The 19,739-nt window shown below is 37.9% G+C and overlaps 1 protein-coding gene across 1 annotated transcript in view; it reads right to left on the bottom strand.

The window, feature by feature from the left end:
* Positions 1–19,739, bottom strand: part of ARMC4 (armadillo repeat containing 4) — a 183,297-nt gene that overhangs the window by 118,527 nt on the left and 45,031 nt on the right. Inside the window, exons 11-12 of the mRNA XM_028506946.2 lie at positions 1,036–1,182; positions 423–632 (exon numbers count right to left, since the gene is read on the bottom strand). Coding sequence (XP_028362747.1) covers positions 423–632; positions 1,036–1,182 — 357 coding nt within the window. The remainder of the gene's footprint in view (positions 1–422; positions 633–1,035; positions 1,183–19,739) is intronic.

Genomic DNA, 19,739 nt, shown 5'->3' with positions numbered 1-19,739 from the left:
TTCTTAGTGACAGTAAGATAAATAAATGCCTGCCCCTCTGACTGTCACTTTGGGGACAATCCTCATGGTGAGATCACCACATCGGGGAGCAAGGGCTACCAGACGGTTTTCTACTGGCCAGGTGCTCTCTACCCCTCACCAGTGCTGTACACAGAAATGAATGTATCCGCACCACTGTGACAGGTACAAAATACATTTCTCTTCTAAATTTTATATCTTTGCAAAATAAGCTTTAATGTGTTTTTTTGCTACTTGTGGATATGAATATACAAAAATAATTTTCAAGGACACTGTGTATAAAAAGAAGATTCCCAGGACATGCCCTGTGGTTATCTGATGTCTGGGAATGACAAGGAAGGACAGCAGGGAGCTGACATCTCTGTGGCAGCTGGTGTGCTGATGATGATGTCAGTGGTACTCACCAGTTTAGTGATGCCCCCGTGGTGTCTCACTGCCCACCGGGCTCTTCTAAACTTGGCAACATTCGCAATTGTCTCAGCTGCCAAACATTTCAGACTCTTATGTGGAGAATCAAGGATATTAACCATAAGTGGTAGGCCCCCAAGGTCAACAATATTACGTCTGATTTGAGGATTATGACTGATTTCCTTCAGGATTTTTAATGAACCAATCTAAATGAGAAAAAAAAAGGTTATAGATGAATGTGTGCTTAATCCAGAACAAGTGCTGTATTTTTAAAAATTGCAAGTGTACCAAAAACCTTTCCCCAATTATGTTTTTAGAGAGAAATGTTCTATTCCCAGGTGTTACACATAGTTTCTGTATTTTCCTTCAATGACATAAACACTCATCATTTAGGAAGCACACATGAATGGAAAGAACCAGAAAAGAAAGAAGAAAAGTAGAGAGGTGAGAAGAGCAGCTAACAGTAGAAGTAGTGGGTTAGGGTTATCAGCAATGATAGCAGATAAAGACAAGAACCACGCAGCAGGAGTGGTGGACACCTAGTGCTAAGAAGAGTCCCACTAGAGGGTATAAACAAAGTTCCTCATCCACTGTGACAAAGCCACTCACCTTACATTTGACTTCATCTGTATCAAGTAAATTGATTAAAACTTCAAGACCTCCAGCATCCCTGATTGCCAACTGGCAGGTCTCTTGTGCTAAATTGAAATCCTTCAATGAACACAGTGCAATCACCGTAGCTATCTGATTTCCTCCCTAGGAAAATGCCATGCCACAAAAAGGTTAAATAAAATCACTCTCTAAACAGTCATAAATCTATGAACTGGGAAATATGTCTCCCCATACACATCGCACATTACTTGTTTTAAAAGTTCTCTGAGTGGGTTATAATGTGTTAAATGAATCATGTGGAACTAAAACATACACACAAAAAGCTGTACAGAGTGTCATAAAACATTATTCCAATTAAGAGTCAGCTTTTAAAGGTGGTCTGTCTGCTTTAAACGGCTACAACATTAGGTGGTATTAATGTATTAAATAGTCAAGGGGCAAGCCTTGATAGAGCGACTAAAGAATACAAGTCCTATGCAGAGTTAACAGGTGGTTTCTATAGTTCTTGAACGATATACTGTGCCATGCAAACCATGTCTGAAAATTATTCATACAGATTTATGTATGTTCTTATGTATATACATATGTATCTACATTCTTGCAATAGGGAAAATCTGGAGGAAGGGAAACCATGTGAGAGGCAGTGAAACAATCCATACTGAAAACAAGAGAAGGTAGATACGGGCTGTGGGGTTACAAAAGAGGACGCAATTCTATAAACTGATGATGAAACAATGAGTAGCTGAAGGATAACAAGACAAAGCTTCACTGTCATGAACAAGCTGCTGGCCCAGCTTTGAGAATCATGCAAATAATCAACACATACAGGGTAATAGAGAACCATTCCTTTGAGATAAAACTATCTGTGAGATTTTTAAAATATTAATGTTGATAGTAAAGCTGACCTGCTAGCAAATTAAAATCAGAATTTGTTGCAGAATCTCTCTAGCAATGTCCACTGAGCATTAATGCCTGAAAATCTTCTGAAGAACATATCATAGTACATATTATTTCTACTCATATTAAGACTGGCTGGTAAATAAGAGTTACACTATAAGCACGAAAACAGTTCATAAAGACATAAAAGCTGAGAATGAACTATTTTGTAAAAGGTGCTCATAAAAGACAGTCTTAGTTTTCTACCTCAAAACATAGTACCGACTTTACAGTCAGTTGTTGAGGTGTCTCAGTGATTATTTCAATTAACTGTTAGCTGTTATCTTAAGTAATAATGACCCCGAAGTGCATGGGTAGTGTTGCTGAATATTTGTTTTTGCCAAAGAGAAGCCATGAAAGTGCCTCCTTTATGTGAAAAGGTGGAAGTCCTCAACTTAAAATTGCATGCTGAGTTTGCTAAGATCTACACTAACCAGCAGCAGGAGTAAGGATCCAAGAGGGCAGCATGGTGACCCTCAAAGAAGCAGTCAAGATGGAAAGGCTGGAGGGTTCCAGGGAACTTGGTCTTCTCAGAGCCTTCTCAGTGTGGTCAGCGTCCAGGTGCTCTGCTCTGTGCCTCTCAGGATTTAGAGGATTCAAGATGGCAGCAGAGCAAGTGGAGGCTACATTCACCTCATCATAGGACCAAACTGGGATTGCAACTGAAATACAGAACAATCATCCAGAGTAACCAACTGAAGACTAGCTGAACAGAAGTCTTACAACTAAGGATTTACAGAAGAAGCCACATCAAGACTTGGTAGGAAGGGCAGGGATACAAAAAGTTGGCCCCACTCCCATAGCAGCGGCTAAAGTTCCAGAGGGATATCTCAGCTGTGAGAGGACCCCCTTGAGGAGCAAGAGGTCTAAATCCTAAGCTGGGCTCTCTAGCCTGAAACATAAGAGCTGGGAAGAGGTGCCAACATAACATCTACTTGTGAAAAGCAGCAAGGTTTCTGTCCACCAGGGAGAGGTGGGAGTCCTCTATAAACAAAGGAATACTTTTAATGGGCTAATGCACAAAAGCTAATTCACAGCTATTCACCCTGGGCTCCAGTGGGAGGAGGGTGGAGCAGACTATAGTTGTATGAGGTGAGTCTGTGGTCTGTGGCTCTCAGGAGGCAGCTAAAGGGACAGGCATAAGGATCTCTGTGCTGAGTCACTCTCCTATACTTTAAATATCCCCTTTCTTGGATGGAGCACTCCCCTCTATAAGTATCAGCCTGGAAGAAAGCAAGAGCCCCACACTCTGGTCTCCCTCTTGCCCCACCATGCATAGCTTATGTACTACTGGGGAATACATTCAGACCTGCTTTCAGTGATTGAGCCATACAGGCAGCCAGTAGAGGAGATAGGCAGACAGGTCTCATCCACGTGCCACAGGATTTTTGTGGACCTCCTCCCAGGCCTGGTTCTGGTAAAAGTCAGCCTTGGTGAGGAGCTGGGTCTTTCCCATGTGCACTGAAGCCAAGGAAAAGCAGCCACAAACTGTGGATTGCTATAGCTCCAAACAGGTAGGCAAAAGCCAGTCAGAGGCAGCATCTCACATTGGCCTGCATCAGAGTACCTCCCAAGAGGCCCAGAACCAATATACCCAATGACCAGCTTTAGAAAACATCAGAGGAGGATCCAATAAGCTTCACAAGCAGCATATCCCATGGGAGATCTCAGCAGGCACCAAGCCCTGCAGAGGTGAATTCTGCATCGCATGATCAGCCCCTGCACAGTAGCTCACAAACCGTGGTCAGGGTTGAGTCTCACAGTCAGCCAGACTGATGATCCATCTCATGTACAAACAGGCCAATAGCAATCAAGATGCAATTACAAGTGGGCCCACACAAGGGACATTCTTGGAGCAACCAGGTCAGGTGATCAAGGAGATGGCACTACCGGATTCCACAAGATACCTATTACAGAAGACCACACTATGAAGACTGGGAGTCACAACAGATTTATCTAATACTTACAAAAAACACAAAGAGGCAGCCAAAACAGTGAAACAAACAAACAAAAAATTGGCCCCACATGAAGGAACAGGAGAAATCTCAGAAAAAGAGCTCAATGAAATGGAGGCAAGCAATCTGTCAGATGTAGAATTCAAAGCAATGGTAATACGAATGTTCAACACAAAAAAAGGACATAGAAACAAAAAGGACCAATCAGAAATGAAGAAAACAATATCTTAAATGAAGAATACACTAGAAGAAATAAACAGTAGTTTGTAGGCTGGATGAAGCAGAGGATCTAATCAGTGATTGGGAAGATAAGGCAGGAAAAAAACCCCCACCTAATCAGAGCAGAAAAAAAGAAAAAAGAATTTTTAAAAATGAGGATAGTTTAAGTCTTAATGGACCTATGGGACAACATAAAGTGTAAAAACATACCCATCCAGGGAATACCAGAAGGAAAAGAGAGTGAGCAAGGGATAGAGAACCTACTTGAAGAAATAATGACCAAAAATTTTCCTCACCTGGTGAAAAAAGAAAGCCACACAAGGTAATGAAGCACAGAGTCCCAAACAAGATGGACACAAAGAGGCACACACCAAGACACATCATAATTAAAACGGTAAAACTTAAAGACAAGGGACAATCTTAAAAGCCACAGAGAAATACAGTTACCTACAAGAAAGCTCTCATATGACTATCATCTGATTTCTCAACAGAAACATTTCAGGTCAGAAGAGACTGGCATGAAATATTCAAAGTGATGAAAAGCAAAAACCTATACCCAAGACTACTTTTCCCAGCAAGGCTATCATTTAAAATTGAAGGATAAATAAAGATCTTCCCAGACAAGTAAAAGCTAAAGGAGTTTGGTACCACAAACCAGAATTACAAGAAATGTTACAGAGCCTCCTTGAAGAAGGAGGAGGAGGAGAAGAAGAGAATAGAAAAAATAAGATGAAGAAGAAGGAAAAGAAGAAAAGAAGGAAAGAAGAGGAACACAATTAAAAGATTAAAATGGCAATAAATATGTACCTATCAATAAAATGTATTGTAAGTGCCTTAAATGCTCTAATAAGAAGACACAGGGTAGCTGAATGGATAAGAAAATGTGACCCATATATATGCTGTCCACAAGAAACCCACCTCAGAAGAAAAGATACACACAGACTAAAAGGATAGAAAAAGATACTTCATGCAAATGAAAAAAGCCCTGGGGTATCTATATTCATATCTGACAAAATAGACATTAAAACAAAGCCTATAGTAAGAGACAAAGAACACTACATAATGATAAAGGGAACAATCCAACATGAGGATATAACCTTTGCAAATATACATGCACCCAACACAAGAGCACCTAAGCATGCAAAGCAAATCTTGATGAATATAAATGGGAAGATTGACAGTAATACAGTCATATTATGGGATTTTAACACCCATTGACATTAATAAGCAGATCTTCCAGACAGTAAATCAACAAGGAACAGCCTTAAATGGCACACTAAATCAGAGGGATTTCATTGACATCTTCAGAGCATTTCATCCCAAAGCAGCAGATATACACACTTTTCAAGTATACAAGGGATGTTTTCTAGGACAGACCACATGTCAGGACATAGAGCAAGACTCAGTAAATATCTGCAGACTGAAATCACAGCAAGCATCTTCTCTGACCACAGTGGCTTAAAACTAGAAACCAATTTGAAAACCCCCAAAAAAACACACAAAGACACAGAGACTAAATGTTACTCAACAGTGAATAGTTAACAATGAAATCAAGAAAGAAAGCAACAGATACCTTGAAACAAATAAAAATGAGAATACAATTGAAAATTCGTGGGGCACAGGGAAGCAGTTCTAAGTGGGAAATTTGTAGTATTGCAGGCCTATCTCAAGACAGAAAAAAATCCCAAATAAACAATCCAACTTTACACTTAAAAGAACTGGGAAAAGAACAACAAACAAGCCCAAAGTGAGTAGAAGGAAATAATAAATATCAGACTAGAAATAAGAAAAACAGAATCTAAAATAATAATGCAAAAGATAAATGAATCCAACAGCTGATTCTTTGAAAATATAAACAAGATTGACACACCTTTAACCAGACTGATAAAGAAAAAAAGAGAGGGGACACAAGTAAATAAAATAAAAAATGAATGAGAAGTAACAACTGACACAAAAGAAATACAAAAGATTTTAAGAAAATACTATAAACAACTATATGCCAACAAATTATAAATCTGGACAAAATGAATAAATTCCTAGAACTGAATTCTAAAACTGAATCAGGAACAATCAGAAAATCAAGATAGACAAATCATATCTAGTGAAACTGAAGCAGTAATAAAAAAACTCCCAACAAACAAAAGTCCTGTACCAAATGGCTTCATAGGTGAATTTTACCAAACATTCAAAGAACCAATTCAAATCCTTCTCAAACTGTTCCAGAATTTCAAGAGGAGGGAAGACTCCCAAGCTCTTTTTACTAAGACAATAATGTACTAATTCCAACACCACATAAAGCTATTACAAAGAAAATTATAAGCCAATGTCCTTGATGAACACAGATGCTAAAATCCTCAACAAACTATCAGCACACTGGATCCAACAATACATTAAAAAGATCATACACCACGACTGAGTGGGGTTAATTCCAGGGGTACAAGGTTGGTGCAACATCCACAAACCGATTAACATGATACACCACACAAACAAAATGAAGCATAGAAACCACATGATTGCCCTGGCCAGGTAGCTCAGTTGATTGGAACATCATCCTATACAACAAAATGTTGCAGCTTCAATCCCCAGTCAGAGAACATACTTAGGTTGTGGGTTTGATCCCACAACCTAGGTTAATGTCTGTCTGTCTGTCTGTCTCTCCCTCCCTCCCTCCCCCTCTCTCTCTCTTTCTCTCTCTCTCTCCCCCCACTTTACCCCCTGCCTTCCTCTATCTCTAAAAACAATAAACATATCTGGGTAAGGATCAAAGAAAAGTCACATGGTTATATCAATAGATGCGGAAAACACACTCGATAAAACCCAGCACCCATTCACGATAAAAACTCTCAGCAAAGTGGGAAGAGAGGGAATATACCTCAACATAATAAAGGCCATATATGACAAACCCACAGTTTACACCACACTCAATGAGCAAAAACTGCAAGTGTTCCCCTCAAGGTAGGGGACATCACCAGACATCACCAACAACAAGATGGTGATGTCTGCTTTCACCACTCTTATTCAACATACTGCTGGAAGTTCTACCCACAGCAATCATAGAAGTACTAAAAGGCATCCAATTGAAAAGGAAAAAGTAAAACTGTAATTATTTGCTAATGGCACGATACTGCTTATAGAGAACCCTAAAGATTTTACCAAAAAACTACTAGAACTGATAAGTGAACCCAGTAAAGTAGCAGGATACAAAATAAATATCCAGAAATCAGTTGCATTTTTATACACCAATAATGTACAGAAAAGGAAATGAAGAAAACAATGTCATTTGCAATTGCTTCAAAAACAATAAAATGCCTAGGAATAAATTTAACCAAGGATGTAAAAGACCTGTACTCAGAAATTTATAAGACACTAAAGAAAGAAATTGAAGAAGATACAAATAAGTGGAAGTATTACTGTGTTTATGGATAGGAAGAAATAACATCATTAAAATGTCCCTTATACCCAAAGCAATCTACAGATTCAATGCAATTCTTATCAAGATACTAATGGTTTATTTCACAGAACTAGGACAAACACAGTGGTACCTTGGTATTTATCATTAATTTGTTCTGGAACTCATGACCAGCACTAAAACCGAGGAGTACCAAACAATGAAGCATTTTCTCTTGCAGGGTAGCATACATGTTCTAACGAGTGTGACAGGTCCCAAGCAAGCATCAAGTGCTGAAACATTTTTTTCTCACCAAAATGTGATAAGTACAGGGTTTGAAGAGTTCTGAAGCTTAGCAGTACCAAGATGTGGTTATATTCTAAAAACTTATATGGAACGAAAGAAAAGAAAAGAAAAGAAAAGAAAAGAAAAGGGAAGAAAAGAAAAGGGAAGAAAAAGAAAGAAAGAAAGAAAGAAAGAAAGAAAGAAAGAAAGAAAGAAAGAAAGAAAGAAAGGAAGAAAGAAAGAAAAGACCCTGAATAGCAACAGAAATTTTGAGAAAGAAGAATCATGCTATTTACTATTAAATTATATTATAAAGCCATAGTAATCAAAACAGCAGGATGCTAGTATAAAAAGATACAGTTCAATGGAACAGAATAGAGCCCAGAAATAAACCTCCACCTTTATAGTCAATTAATATTTGATAAAGGAGGCAAAAACACACAATGGGGTAAAAATAGTCTCTTCATTAAATGGTGTTGGGAATATTAGACAGGTACATTTAAAAAAAAAAGAAACTATTAAAGATGAGATCATATGGTATTTGTCTTTCACCACCTGGCTCATTTCACGTAACATAATGCTCTCCAGTTCCATCCAGGCTGTCACAAAGGGTGGGAGCTCCTTCTTCTTTCTGCTGCATAGAATTCCATTGTGTAAATGTACATAGTTTTTTTGATCCACTCATTTACTGATGGGCACGTAAACTGCCTCCAGCATTTGGCTATTGTAAATTGTGCTGCTTTGAACATTGGGGTGCATAGGTTCTTTTGGATTGGTGTTTCAGGGCTCTTAGGGTATAATCCTAGCAGTGCAATTGCTGGGTCAAAAGGCAGTTCAATTTTTAGTTTTCTGAGGAAATTCCATACTGTTTTCCATAGTGGTTGTGCCAGTCTGCAATCCCACCAACAGTGCACTAGGATTCCCTTTTCTCCACAACCTCTCCAACATACATTGTTTGTTGATTTGTTTATGATGGCCATTCTGACAGGTGTGAAGTGGTATCTCATTGTGGTTTTAATTTGCATCTCTCTAATGGCTAGCAATACTGAGCATCTTTTCATATGTCTCTGGACCCTCTGTATGTCCTTCTTAGAGAAGTGTCTGTTCAAGTCCTTTGCCCATTTTTTAATTGTGTTGCTTGTCTCGCCTTTAACAGGAACCTGATCAACAAAATGAACAAGCAAGTAAAATATAACCAAAGACATTGAAATTGAGAACAGGCTGACAGCAACCAAAGGGGAGAGGAAAGGGGATAATGGGGGAAAGGGGTGAAGGGTTTACAGGGACAATTATAAAGGGCACATGGACAATAACAAGACAGGGTAGAAATGGGGGAAGGAGGCGGGGAGGGCTGGGGTGGTGGGAAGGAGTGGGGGTAAAGGGCAGAAACTGTACTTGAACAACAATAAAAAAATTTAAAAAAAAACTAGACTACCTTCTTACACCGTATATAAGAATAAACTTATTCTTGTATTAATGTACAAGAAAATGTATTAATGACTTAAACATTAGACTCAAAACCATAAGAATCCTATAAGAAAACTTAGGCAGTAATATCTTGGATATTTCTTGCAGCAAATATTTTCTTATATACCTCCTTGGGCAAGTGAGACAAAAGAAAAAAATAAACAAATGGACTACATCAAACTAAAAAGTTTTGCACAGCAAATGAACCCATCAACAAGATGAAACTATAACCTACTGAATTGGAAAACATATTTGCCAATGATACATCTGATGAGGGGTTAATATCCAAAAATTATAAAGAACTTATAAAATTCAATACCAAAGAAAACAATCTAATTAAAAAATGGGCAGAGGGCTTGAAGAGACACTTTTCCAAAGAGGACATCGAGATGGCTAGCAGACATATGAAGAGATACTCATCATCACTAATCATCAGAGAAATACAAATTAAAACCGTAATGAGATTTCACCTCACACCTGTCAGAGTCGGTATCATCAATAAATTAATTAACAATAGGTAGTGGTGAGGACGTAGAGAAAAGGGATCCTTCTTAAACTGTTGATGGGAATGCAGACTGGTGCAGCCATTGTGGAAAGTAGTATGGTGTTACCTTAAAATATTAAACATTGAATTGTTTTATGACTCAGTGATTTCACTTCTCAGAATATAGCTGAAGAAACATGAAAACTAATTCCAATGAATACATGCACCCCCTAAGTTCACTGCAGTGCTATTTACAATAGCCAAGATTTGGAAACAGCCCAAGAGTTCATCAGTATATGAGTGGATAAAAAAGCTGTGGTATATTTATACAATGGAATTCTATTCAGCTATAAAAAAAGATGGAAATCTTCCCCTTTGTTGATATCACAGCTGGAAAGTATTATGCCAAATTATATAATCCAGTCAGAGGAAGACAAGTAACATATGATTTCATTCATATGTGGAATCTTACAAACAAAATGAACAAGCACAATTATAAAAGACTCATAGATAGGGAGTAAGCCAATGGCTCTCAGGGTGAAGGGGGCTGGGTGGGGGAGAGGGTGAAGGGATGAAGGAGAGAGAGTGAGAGTGAGAGAGAGAGAGAGAGAGAGAGAGAGGTAGGTCATGGACACAGACAGTGTGGGGACTGCCAGAGTGAGAGGGGATGCAGAGAGGTGGAGGAGGGTATAGGGGGATAAGTGGTGATGGAAAGGGACTTGACTTGGGGGGATGAAGACACAATACAGTGTACAGAGGATGTGTTGTACAACTGTGCACCTGAAACCTGTATAATTTTGCTCAGTGTCACCTTAGTACACTTAACAGAAGAGAAAAAAACCTAGTACCAATGATCTCAAATAAATCTTCCTCACTATAAATTATGTTTATTTGCATCTATTAGTCATTACTTTATATTGCCATATCTGTTATATATGTGCGCATATATGTAATCTATGGACTTAGCACAAAAATGAAAATTATATTCAAACTGCCCAATCCTTTCCATATCACACACATGCCAGAACACAAATTCTCTTGTAAATTCAACACAGTATGTTACTTTTTCAATAAGAAACTGAAATGGCATAGCTAGAGGGCAAGCATCCAAAGTGAAGTTGGAACAGTTTAACCTTTCCTCTTACTCCTTTCCAGAAAAATCCCTCCATATTTCTAAACATGTCACGAACCACTGTCCTGTGATGACATCACCAATGATTTCCATTTTTGTACTAATTTTCCTCCAGGATAACCTAGGCTGTCCCCTTTATTCAAAATTAAGTTTAGAATGAGGAGAGCCTTAATTTATTATTTATACTTAAAATAATAAACTTTGTTCTTACAGCTTGTATGTCCTTTTCTCAATATCAAGAGAAATTGTACCACAACCAAGTTTCCCACAGGTGGCTTTGAAACATAAAGTAGTAAGGTACCTATGTACTACTGTCAGCTTTGTAAACTCCCTTGTTTCAGGGGCACAGGACCACCACATGCGGGTACTCCTGGTGCCTCTTTTAGAAAAACAAAAGACAGATATTTTGTAAACCATAAAGAAGAATCTATATGCTAACCATAACTAAGTAAAGAAAATAATGCAGAAAAAACCAAAGCAAAGCAAGGTGGAAAAACAATTCATTTATCAAGGCTCTTTTTCTGAATTTAAATGGTTAAAAGGAAGTGGAAAGTTCCCCTGGGGCACTTGAAAGAACAGAGCTTAAAAGTTTGAAACTGCAAACCAAGAGCTTCAGAGAGAAAGAGAGAGAGACAGAGAGAGAGCTCTTTAAGCTGTGGCTTCAAACTCAAACATGACTCGAAAACGAGAAGACGTCAGACAGCGTGTCATGCCTCAGTCAAGCCAAGAGAGTCTCCCACCAGAGAGGCCCAGCTCTCCGAAGAAGAATGTTCTGTCCTGACATTGTCAGCTGTGCATGATCAAGGACCTTCTCGACTGCCGTTCTTGCATTATATTTTCTTTGGTAGCAATTTTATCCTTTTATACAGTCAGCACAATCGTCGTTTCCTATTGCATTTCAAGGTCTCTTAATTTTTCTCTTCTAGGCTATTTCCATCCTTTGAACTTTATTTCATTATTTACACTATAACCAATAAAATACATTTTTTAAAAGTCATGGGACTGCAGCAGATGCCCAAAAGGTAAGATTATATATTTTTCTGAATTACCTCTAGGCCATTTTTGAAGCCAAAAGGTGGAAAATTTACATTTATCATTAAAAGTTAGATGCGTATAGAGAAGAAATTTCTGTAAATCAAGAGCTTTTTCTGAAAATCTGGAAACATAGTCATAGACTTGAGGGATTTTTTTTTTAGAACAGTTTTATATTAGGGAAAGTTAGTTTTTCCACATTTCAGGATTTAGTTCTACCCTTGTCACTGACCACACTCCCTGAAGGATTATAAATCTTTCAGAATGAATACCAGAGGATTGGAGCCAAAATATTCAACATACAGAGCCACAAATGTTAGCCAATTGCTATCCTTTAAATACCAGCTATGTCGAAGGATTTGCAAATGTTCGTTCTCCTGTACCAGATGCCACAAATATCGAACTGTGGAGAGGCAGTACAAATATGGTTCTTTTCTAATGAAATCTCCCCTGAGAATGGAATTAGTTGCCAATCCTTATTTTCACATTTTATCATATATTTGTATTTGTGACATTTTAAGAGCTGGAGAAAACATAGTAAAATATATTACTAGTTTCTGAAGGGTTTTGAAGAATGCTTCCAATAAGCTTTTCTACTCCTGAAACTAATGCAATTCTTTTGCTGGTTGTCTTCCTTCCCCTGCTTCTTGTCCGGCATCTCCTGGCTCTGTCCACCTGCAGATACGCCACAGCTTGCATTCCCTTCTACAACCAGGAGGCGTTTGTCCACTGTCACAACCAATTTTCAAACACACAAAGGTTGAGTAAATGCTGCTTTCTTTCATTTTTCTCAAAATTTCTTTATGAAAGGCAAGATGAATACAAGATACTTTCCCAAGTAATGGTTTTCATTGTTTTAAACAGTCTTTGAAATAAAAAGTATTACCTACCCTATTTGGTACACAAAGCAATACCCTTCCCAGCTTCCTTATTGCTGATACAGAATAAATAAATATTTACTAAATTGAGATCAAGAATGCTTTCAAGATCAAATCAGGAAGCAAGCTGCCTCAAATCATTTTCGTATTCTTTCACTCAACAGATTTGCTCAATGTTAGGCCCGAGACATCAGGTTAACAAAAACAGACACAGTATTTGCCTTCATGGAGCTCACAATTTAGTGGAGAAGGTTTTAATTTTTTTAAGTCCATCCAAATATACAAAAACTTTGAGTGTGAGAAGTGCTATAATGGAGAAGGGCCCGGGGCTATGGAAGCTCCAGGAGGGGACTTAAACCAGGCAAGGGCATCAGGGAAGGTTTTCCTGAGGAATGTATGCCTGGGACCGAGGCCTGGACAAAGAGTGGGTGCTTTCCCTGGAGGTGGAGGGAAGTGATGAAAAGCATGTCAGTCAGAGGCTACAGCATGCACAAAAGCCCTGCAGTGGCATAAAGCATGGCACGCTGAAGACCTAAATAAGGCCAGCGTGATTGGGACCCAAAGAGTGGGCAGTGGCAGAGTGAGTAGTTAGAGACGAAAAAGGTGGGCAACAGCCAGCTGGGCCAATAGTCCAGGTTGAAAATTTTAGCCTTTAATATAAAGATTGATGGGAAATATTCAAGGGTTGTTGCTTTTTTGCGGGGGTGTGGGGGAAGACTAACATGAACTGAGTACATTTTTAAGAAATCACTCTGGCTGAAAAGACTCCTGGCCAAGGGGGGAAGTATGGACTTGTTGGGACCCCTTAGGTCATGGCAGCTATGCAGAGAAGGGGCTTAAGAAGGGGCTAACTTAGATTATGAGGCCAGCATAATTTATCATGTGTTGCAAAAACTTTGAGTAACTTGGTTCAGAAAAGGATACTATAAAGCTAGTAGATGAAACTCTGACAGGCAACATACTCAGAGGGTCATCGTCAGCTCCTGTCAGAGCCCCATATGTCAACAGTGAGACAAGAAGGCAGGCAGAGGCATGAGTGGGGACAGAGGGCCCTCTTCCCCTGTCTCCCACTGTCTGCAATCAAGAGGCAGCGGGCAAGACCTAGTGAGATGACACAACCCTCACACAGCCATCCAGCTGGCTCTCTATGCTCCCAGCACTCCTTCCTCCAAACATGCCACTCAGCAAGAAAAGAGAGCCCTGCCAGCCACTGTTTATTAATGACGACAGAGGGCCTGGGGCCCAGCACAGAGCTTTGGCTTACAGATGCTCTTCATCTCCCAGGATCAGAAATGGTAAAAGTCCATCGCTTCTTGGCCTTTTGGCTAAGATAAAGTGTAGAAATGGTAAAAGTCAGTGCTCAAAGTGACTGGCATGTGACCACATAAGTCAAGGTAGTAAAATACATTGCTTTGCCTTCCGTTTATTTCAAACTGATTTTATACTAGTGATTCAGCCCTCATAAACCTGAGACTCAAGAGATGAGACTAGAGAACTCCAGGAAGGAAAAACAAAATACTGTTCCAGAAGAAAAAAGAAATTTGACTCAGATTCTTGTATTACAAGCTTGCTAAGAATTTTTATTGAGAATACGTAAAGAACAATGCAAGGGTTCCCTACACATTCTTTTTAAATGGAACGTTTACAGACTCTAACACTCCTCTGGACTATCCTGGTCATTACAATGAGGAAAAATTTGTATCAAATGTAACTTTTCCTAAAAGGATTAGTAAATAACAGTAATTATAATAATTATTAAAAATAGCTCAGTAAAATGGCTGGTTACAAGGCAACATTTAAAAAATTAGTAACTCTCTATACATCGATACACTAAGAATAACAAATAAAAATGTGTAATCTGAAAAATGTTCCCATATCAAAATTAGCAAAATAATAATAACAAAAGTATCCAATTAAATCTCAGAAGAAATGTGTTAGAAATATATGGATAAAAACTAATAAGTTTTATTAAAGTACACAAAAATTAAATAAATGGTCACATCATATTCCTGAATAGGACAACTAATTCAATGTTATTAAAATTGCAATTTATTCCAAAGTAATTGATAAATTAGTTTAAAATATATTAACGAAACTCTCTGGACAATCAAGTATTAAAATATACAAAAGTGATAGTAATTAGCATGGAACTGGCATAGGAACATCCAAACGAATCAATGCAACCAACAAAGAAAGATCCAGAAACAAACTCTCACAGGTGAGGATAGTACTTAATAAAGGTAAATAGCATCTCAGGTCTTTAGAGCAAGGAGTGAATGAACCAATAATGTATTGATACAACTGACATCTAGATACTGATACATGTAGAGAAAAAAGTAAGTGAAATCCAGATGGATTAAGGACCTAAACATTTTTAAAAGCTTTAAAACTACCAGAAGAAAATAGAAAATATTTCTGTTTTCTAGAGTGGCTTCAGAAAAACTTTTCTAGCTCCTAAGACACAAAACCCATAATCCCTGAAGAAAACAGTTGCTATTATTATTAATTTTAAAGTTTTTATAAAAAAAGGTAGATACCATATGACAAACTAAAGAAAGCATTTGCAAATAATATAACAAAGGATTAATTTTCACAGAACCAAAAGCAAAGAACCACACAGAAAAATAGGCAAAGTATACAATAAAATGGCTACTTGACATATGAAAAAGAATTGTCAGTCTCCCTGGCTGGCGTAGCTCGGTGGATTGAGCGTGGGCTGGGAACCAGTGTCCCAGGTTTGATTCCCAGCCAGGGTACATGCCTGGGTTGCAGGCCATAACCCCCAGCAACCGCACATTGATGTTTCTCTCTCTCTCTCTCTCTCTCTCTCTCCCTCCCTCCCTCCCCTCTCTAAAAATAAAAATAAAATCTTTAAAAAAAAATTGTCAGTCTCACTAGTCATCAAGCATGAGCATATTCACATGGTACACCTTTTCCCCTCTCCAAATTGGCCAAAAAAAAAGTGGAGTTTAGAGACTATTAATGCCCAGATGCTTTCCAGACCAATTCAATTAATACTTCCATGAATGGTACCTGGGCACTAGGGCATTTGTTTTGTTTTGTTTTGTTTTGTTTTGTAAGAGTCTGGTTGATTCACTCTGTATTCAAAGTTGAAAACCATTGGTATATTACTGGTAGAGGGTAAACTGATGTTTGATTTCTGTAGAGTAGCAAAAAAAATTTTTATATAAACCAGCTTAGTTGGTTTCTTACTTTTCCTTATTTCCCTTACAATTAAAAAAAACACATTTAATGCAGTACTTCTCAAACCTATTGTACACATATTCTTTTTTATTAAAACAGCTTTATTGAAGTGTAATTGATATGCAAAGGCTGCACATGCTTAATGTATGCAACCTGAAGAGCTTGGACACATACATATATACGTGTGAGGCCATTACTGCACTCAAGGAAACAGACAACTCCATCACATCCAAAAGTTTCCTTATGCCTCCTGCTTTTTGCAGCAAGAACACTTAACATGAGATCTACCCCCTCAACTTATTTAAGTGCACAATACAGTAATGTTAACTAGGGGCACCATGCTGTACAGCACATCTCTAAACCTAATCCTCTTGCAAGACTGAAATATTTATACCCATTTAACCACTTCCCATTAGAACTAAATTTTAAATGTGTATACTCTTTGATCCAAGTGATTCCACGTCAAAACAGCTATTCTATAGAAATAGTTTACATATCACACATTATGTACAAATATTTCCTGTAACATTGTAGTAACAAAAATTGATTTGGGAGATAACCCAACCAGTCATCAAAAAGGGAACTGTTATGTTATTGATATATATAGGGTGGAGCAAAAGTAGGTTTACAGTTGTATGTGAAATACAGTTTATTCTTATATTATTATGTACTAATTATTGTATTATTTTCCACACAAAGAACCGTTAACCTACTTTGCCCCACCCAGAACATACAGAGAAATATACTATGCAACAATTAAAAGGACTGAAGCAGATAAGAAAGGTCACCAAGACTTAATTAACACTTTGCATCAAGGGAAAAATGTAGAATAACAAATAGTATGACTGTTTTATGGACAAAATGTATATGTATATTAAAAGAAATATCTGGAAGGGAGCTTTCACTTTCATTCTTTTATGTAGCTTGAATATTCACAATGAGCATACACTAATGCATTTTAGAATATATTGAGACATTAAATGCAGAAGGCAGTAGGGAAGGACCAAAAGAGAAACACACTTCTGGTATGCCCTGCATGTCACAACTGTAAGGAGGCCACACTGAGACAACCACACAACCCAGAGAGCAAAGGCTGGGAAAAGAGTTACAGCGCCCCGCCCCACCCCTGCCAGCAGGAATCTCAGAGACTAGTGGACGAAAAAGGGATGTGAAGTTTTATATTTATCCTAAAAATATGCACTTTCCAAAAATGACTACAACAGATTTATAAGCATATGTAAAGTGAAAGCTCACTTATACCAAATCTGGTACCTCTCATTCCTTTAGAAATTCTTCAGCTTGCAAACTTCTGTGACAGGGCATGAATATGTGGGTTTTTGTTTTTATTTTTTTCAATTACAATCTCAGGTGTGCAGCCCAATGGCTATATAACCATACATAGTGTTGTCCCTGATGTTTACAGTATCCACATGGCACCACAGTTATTACAATATTACTGACTATATTCTCTATGCTGTACTTAACATCTCCATGACTATTTTGCAACTGCCAATTTATATTTCTTAATCCATTCACCTCTATCAGCTCTATCACCCATCCTCCCAACACTCCTCCCCATAGCAACCACCAGTAGGTTCTCTTCATCTATAAGTCTGTATCTATTGTTTGTTCATTTATTTTGTTCTTTAGATTCTACATATAAGTAAAATCATATGGTATTTTTTCCTTTGACCTATTTCATTTAGCATACAGAATACCCTCTAGGTGCATATCCATTTTGTCACAAATGGTAAGATTTCATTCTTTTGTATGGTGGAGCAATATTCCATTGTATATATGTACCACCATTTTTTTTATCCACTCATCTACTAATGATGGATGGGCACTTGGGCTGCTTCCATAGCTTGGCTATGTTAAATAATGCTGCAAAGAACATAGGGATGCACATATTTGTTCAAATTAGTGTTTTGGCTTTCTTTGCATATATACTCACAAGTGGAATCACTGGGTCATGAGGAAGATCCATGTTAATTTTTTGAGGACCCTCCATACTGTTTTGCATGGTGGCTGCACCAACCTGCATTCCCAGTGCATGAGGGTTCTGTTTCCCCACATTCTCACCACTTATTGTTAGCTGATTTATTGGTGATAGCCATTCCAATGAGTGTGAAGTGATATCTCACTGTGATTTTAATTGCACTTCTGTGATGATTAGTAATGTTGAGCATCTTTTATGTCTATTGGACATTTGGATGTCTTCATTGGAGAAGTGTCTGTTCAGGTTCTCTGTCCATTTTTAATTGTATTGTTTGTTTTCTTCATTGTTGAGTCATATGAGTTCTTTATAAATTTTGGATATTAATCCTTATTGAATGCATCATTGGCATATATGTTCTCCCATTTAGTATGTTGTATTTCTTTTTTGCTTAGCAAAAACTTTTTAGATTGATGTAGTCCTGTTTGTCTATTTTTCTTTTGTTTATCTTGCCCAAAGAGATATGTCAGAAAGTACATTGCAAAGAGAAATGTCCAAGATTTTACTGCTTATGTTTTCTTCTAGGAGTCTTATGATTTCAGGTCTTACACTGAAGAGACTAATCCATTTTGAGTTTATTCTTGTATATGATGTAAGGTGGTCTGGTTTCAGATTTTGGTATGTATCTGTCCAATTTTCCTAACATCAGTTATTGAATAGGTTGTCATTACCCCACTGCATGTTTTTGCCCCATTTGTCAAATATTAATTGACCAAGCAACTTTGGGTTTATCTCTGGACTTCTTATTCGGTTCCATTGATTTATTTGTCTGTTTTTTAAGCCACCACCATGCTGTTTTCATTACTATAGCTTTGTAGCATAGTTTGATTTCAGGTAGAATGATATCTCCAACTTTGTTCTTCTTTGTCAAGATTGCTGTGGCTATACAGGGTCTTCTGTGGTTCAATATAAATGTTTGCATTTTTTCTAGTTTTATAAAATGTGCCATTGGCATTTTGATAAGAATCACACTGAATCTATAGATTGCTTTGTCTATAGTATGGACATTTTAAAGACATTAGTTGTTCCTAATCATGGGCACAGTACATGCTTCCATTGAATATACATTTGTTTAAAGATTTTATTTATTTATTTTTAAAGAGAGGGGAAGGGAGGGAGAAGGAGAGGAAGAGAAACATCAATGTGTGGCTGCCACTCATACACCCCCTAACTGGGGACCTGGCCTGCAACTCAGGCATGTACCCTGACTAGGAATTGAATTGGCGACCCTTTGGTTCACAGGCCAGCGCTCAGTCCACCAAGCCACACCAGCCAGGGCTGAATATACATTTTTAAAACAAAAAGTAAAGCAGCCTAGTACATTATATAAACTAAGAACCAGGCAGTGCTACTTTTTTCCAATATTTTTAGCCTCTCAAATAAATTTGAAGGGGAAGCATACTTTGCAGAACAACAAAATTGGGTGGCTGCAAATACATTAGCCAGCAGATCCCCTGGAAACATCGATTACAGTTTAAGTCATTAACATAAAACTGCCTTAGATATCCAAATTCTTCCCAATCAAAAATCTTATGAATAACTCGATGGGCAGTGTGTACTATATAATTATGCTCTAGCCAGGCTAGTTCACTCTGTGCATCCATAAATGAATGAATGATTTAAAGCTTAAGAGGCTTCCTTTGTGATTTTTAATATTGTCGTTTTTCAGTGGTTAAGTTGATGTGGCCATATAATACTAGCTAGTGGTGGCGTAAACTGTGATGA

The sequence above is a fragment of the Phyllostomus discolor genome, chromosome 1 (assembly GCF_004126475.2).
Source record: "Phyllostomus discolor isolate MPI-MPIP mPhyDis1 chromosome 1, mPhyDis1.pri.v3, whole genome shotgun sequence".
NCBI lineage: Eukaryota > Metazoa > Chordata > Mammalia > Chiroptera > Phyllostomidae > Phyllostomus > Phyllostomus discolor.
The sequence above is the reverse complement of the archived record's forward strand: the minus strand, read 5'-3'. Positions and strand labels throughout refer to the sequence as shown.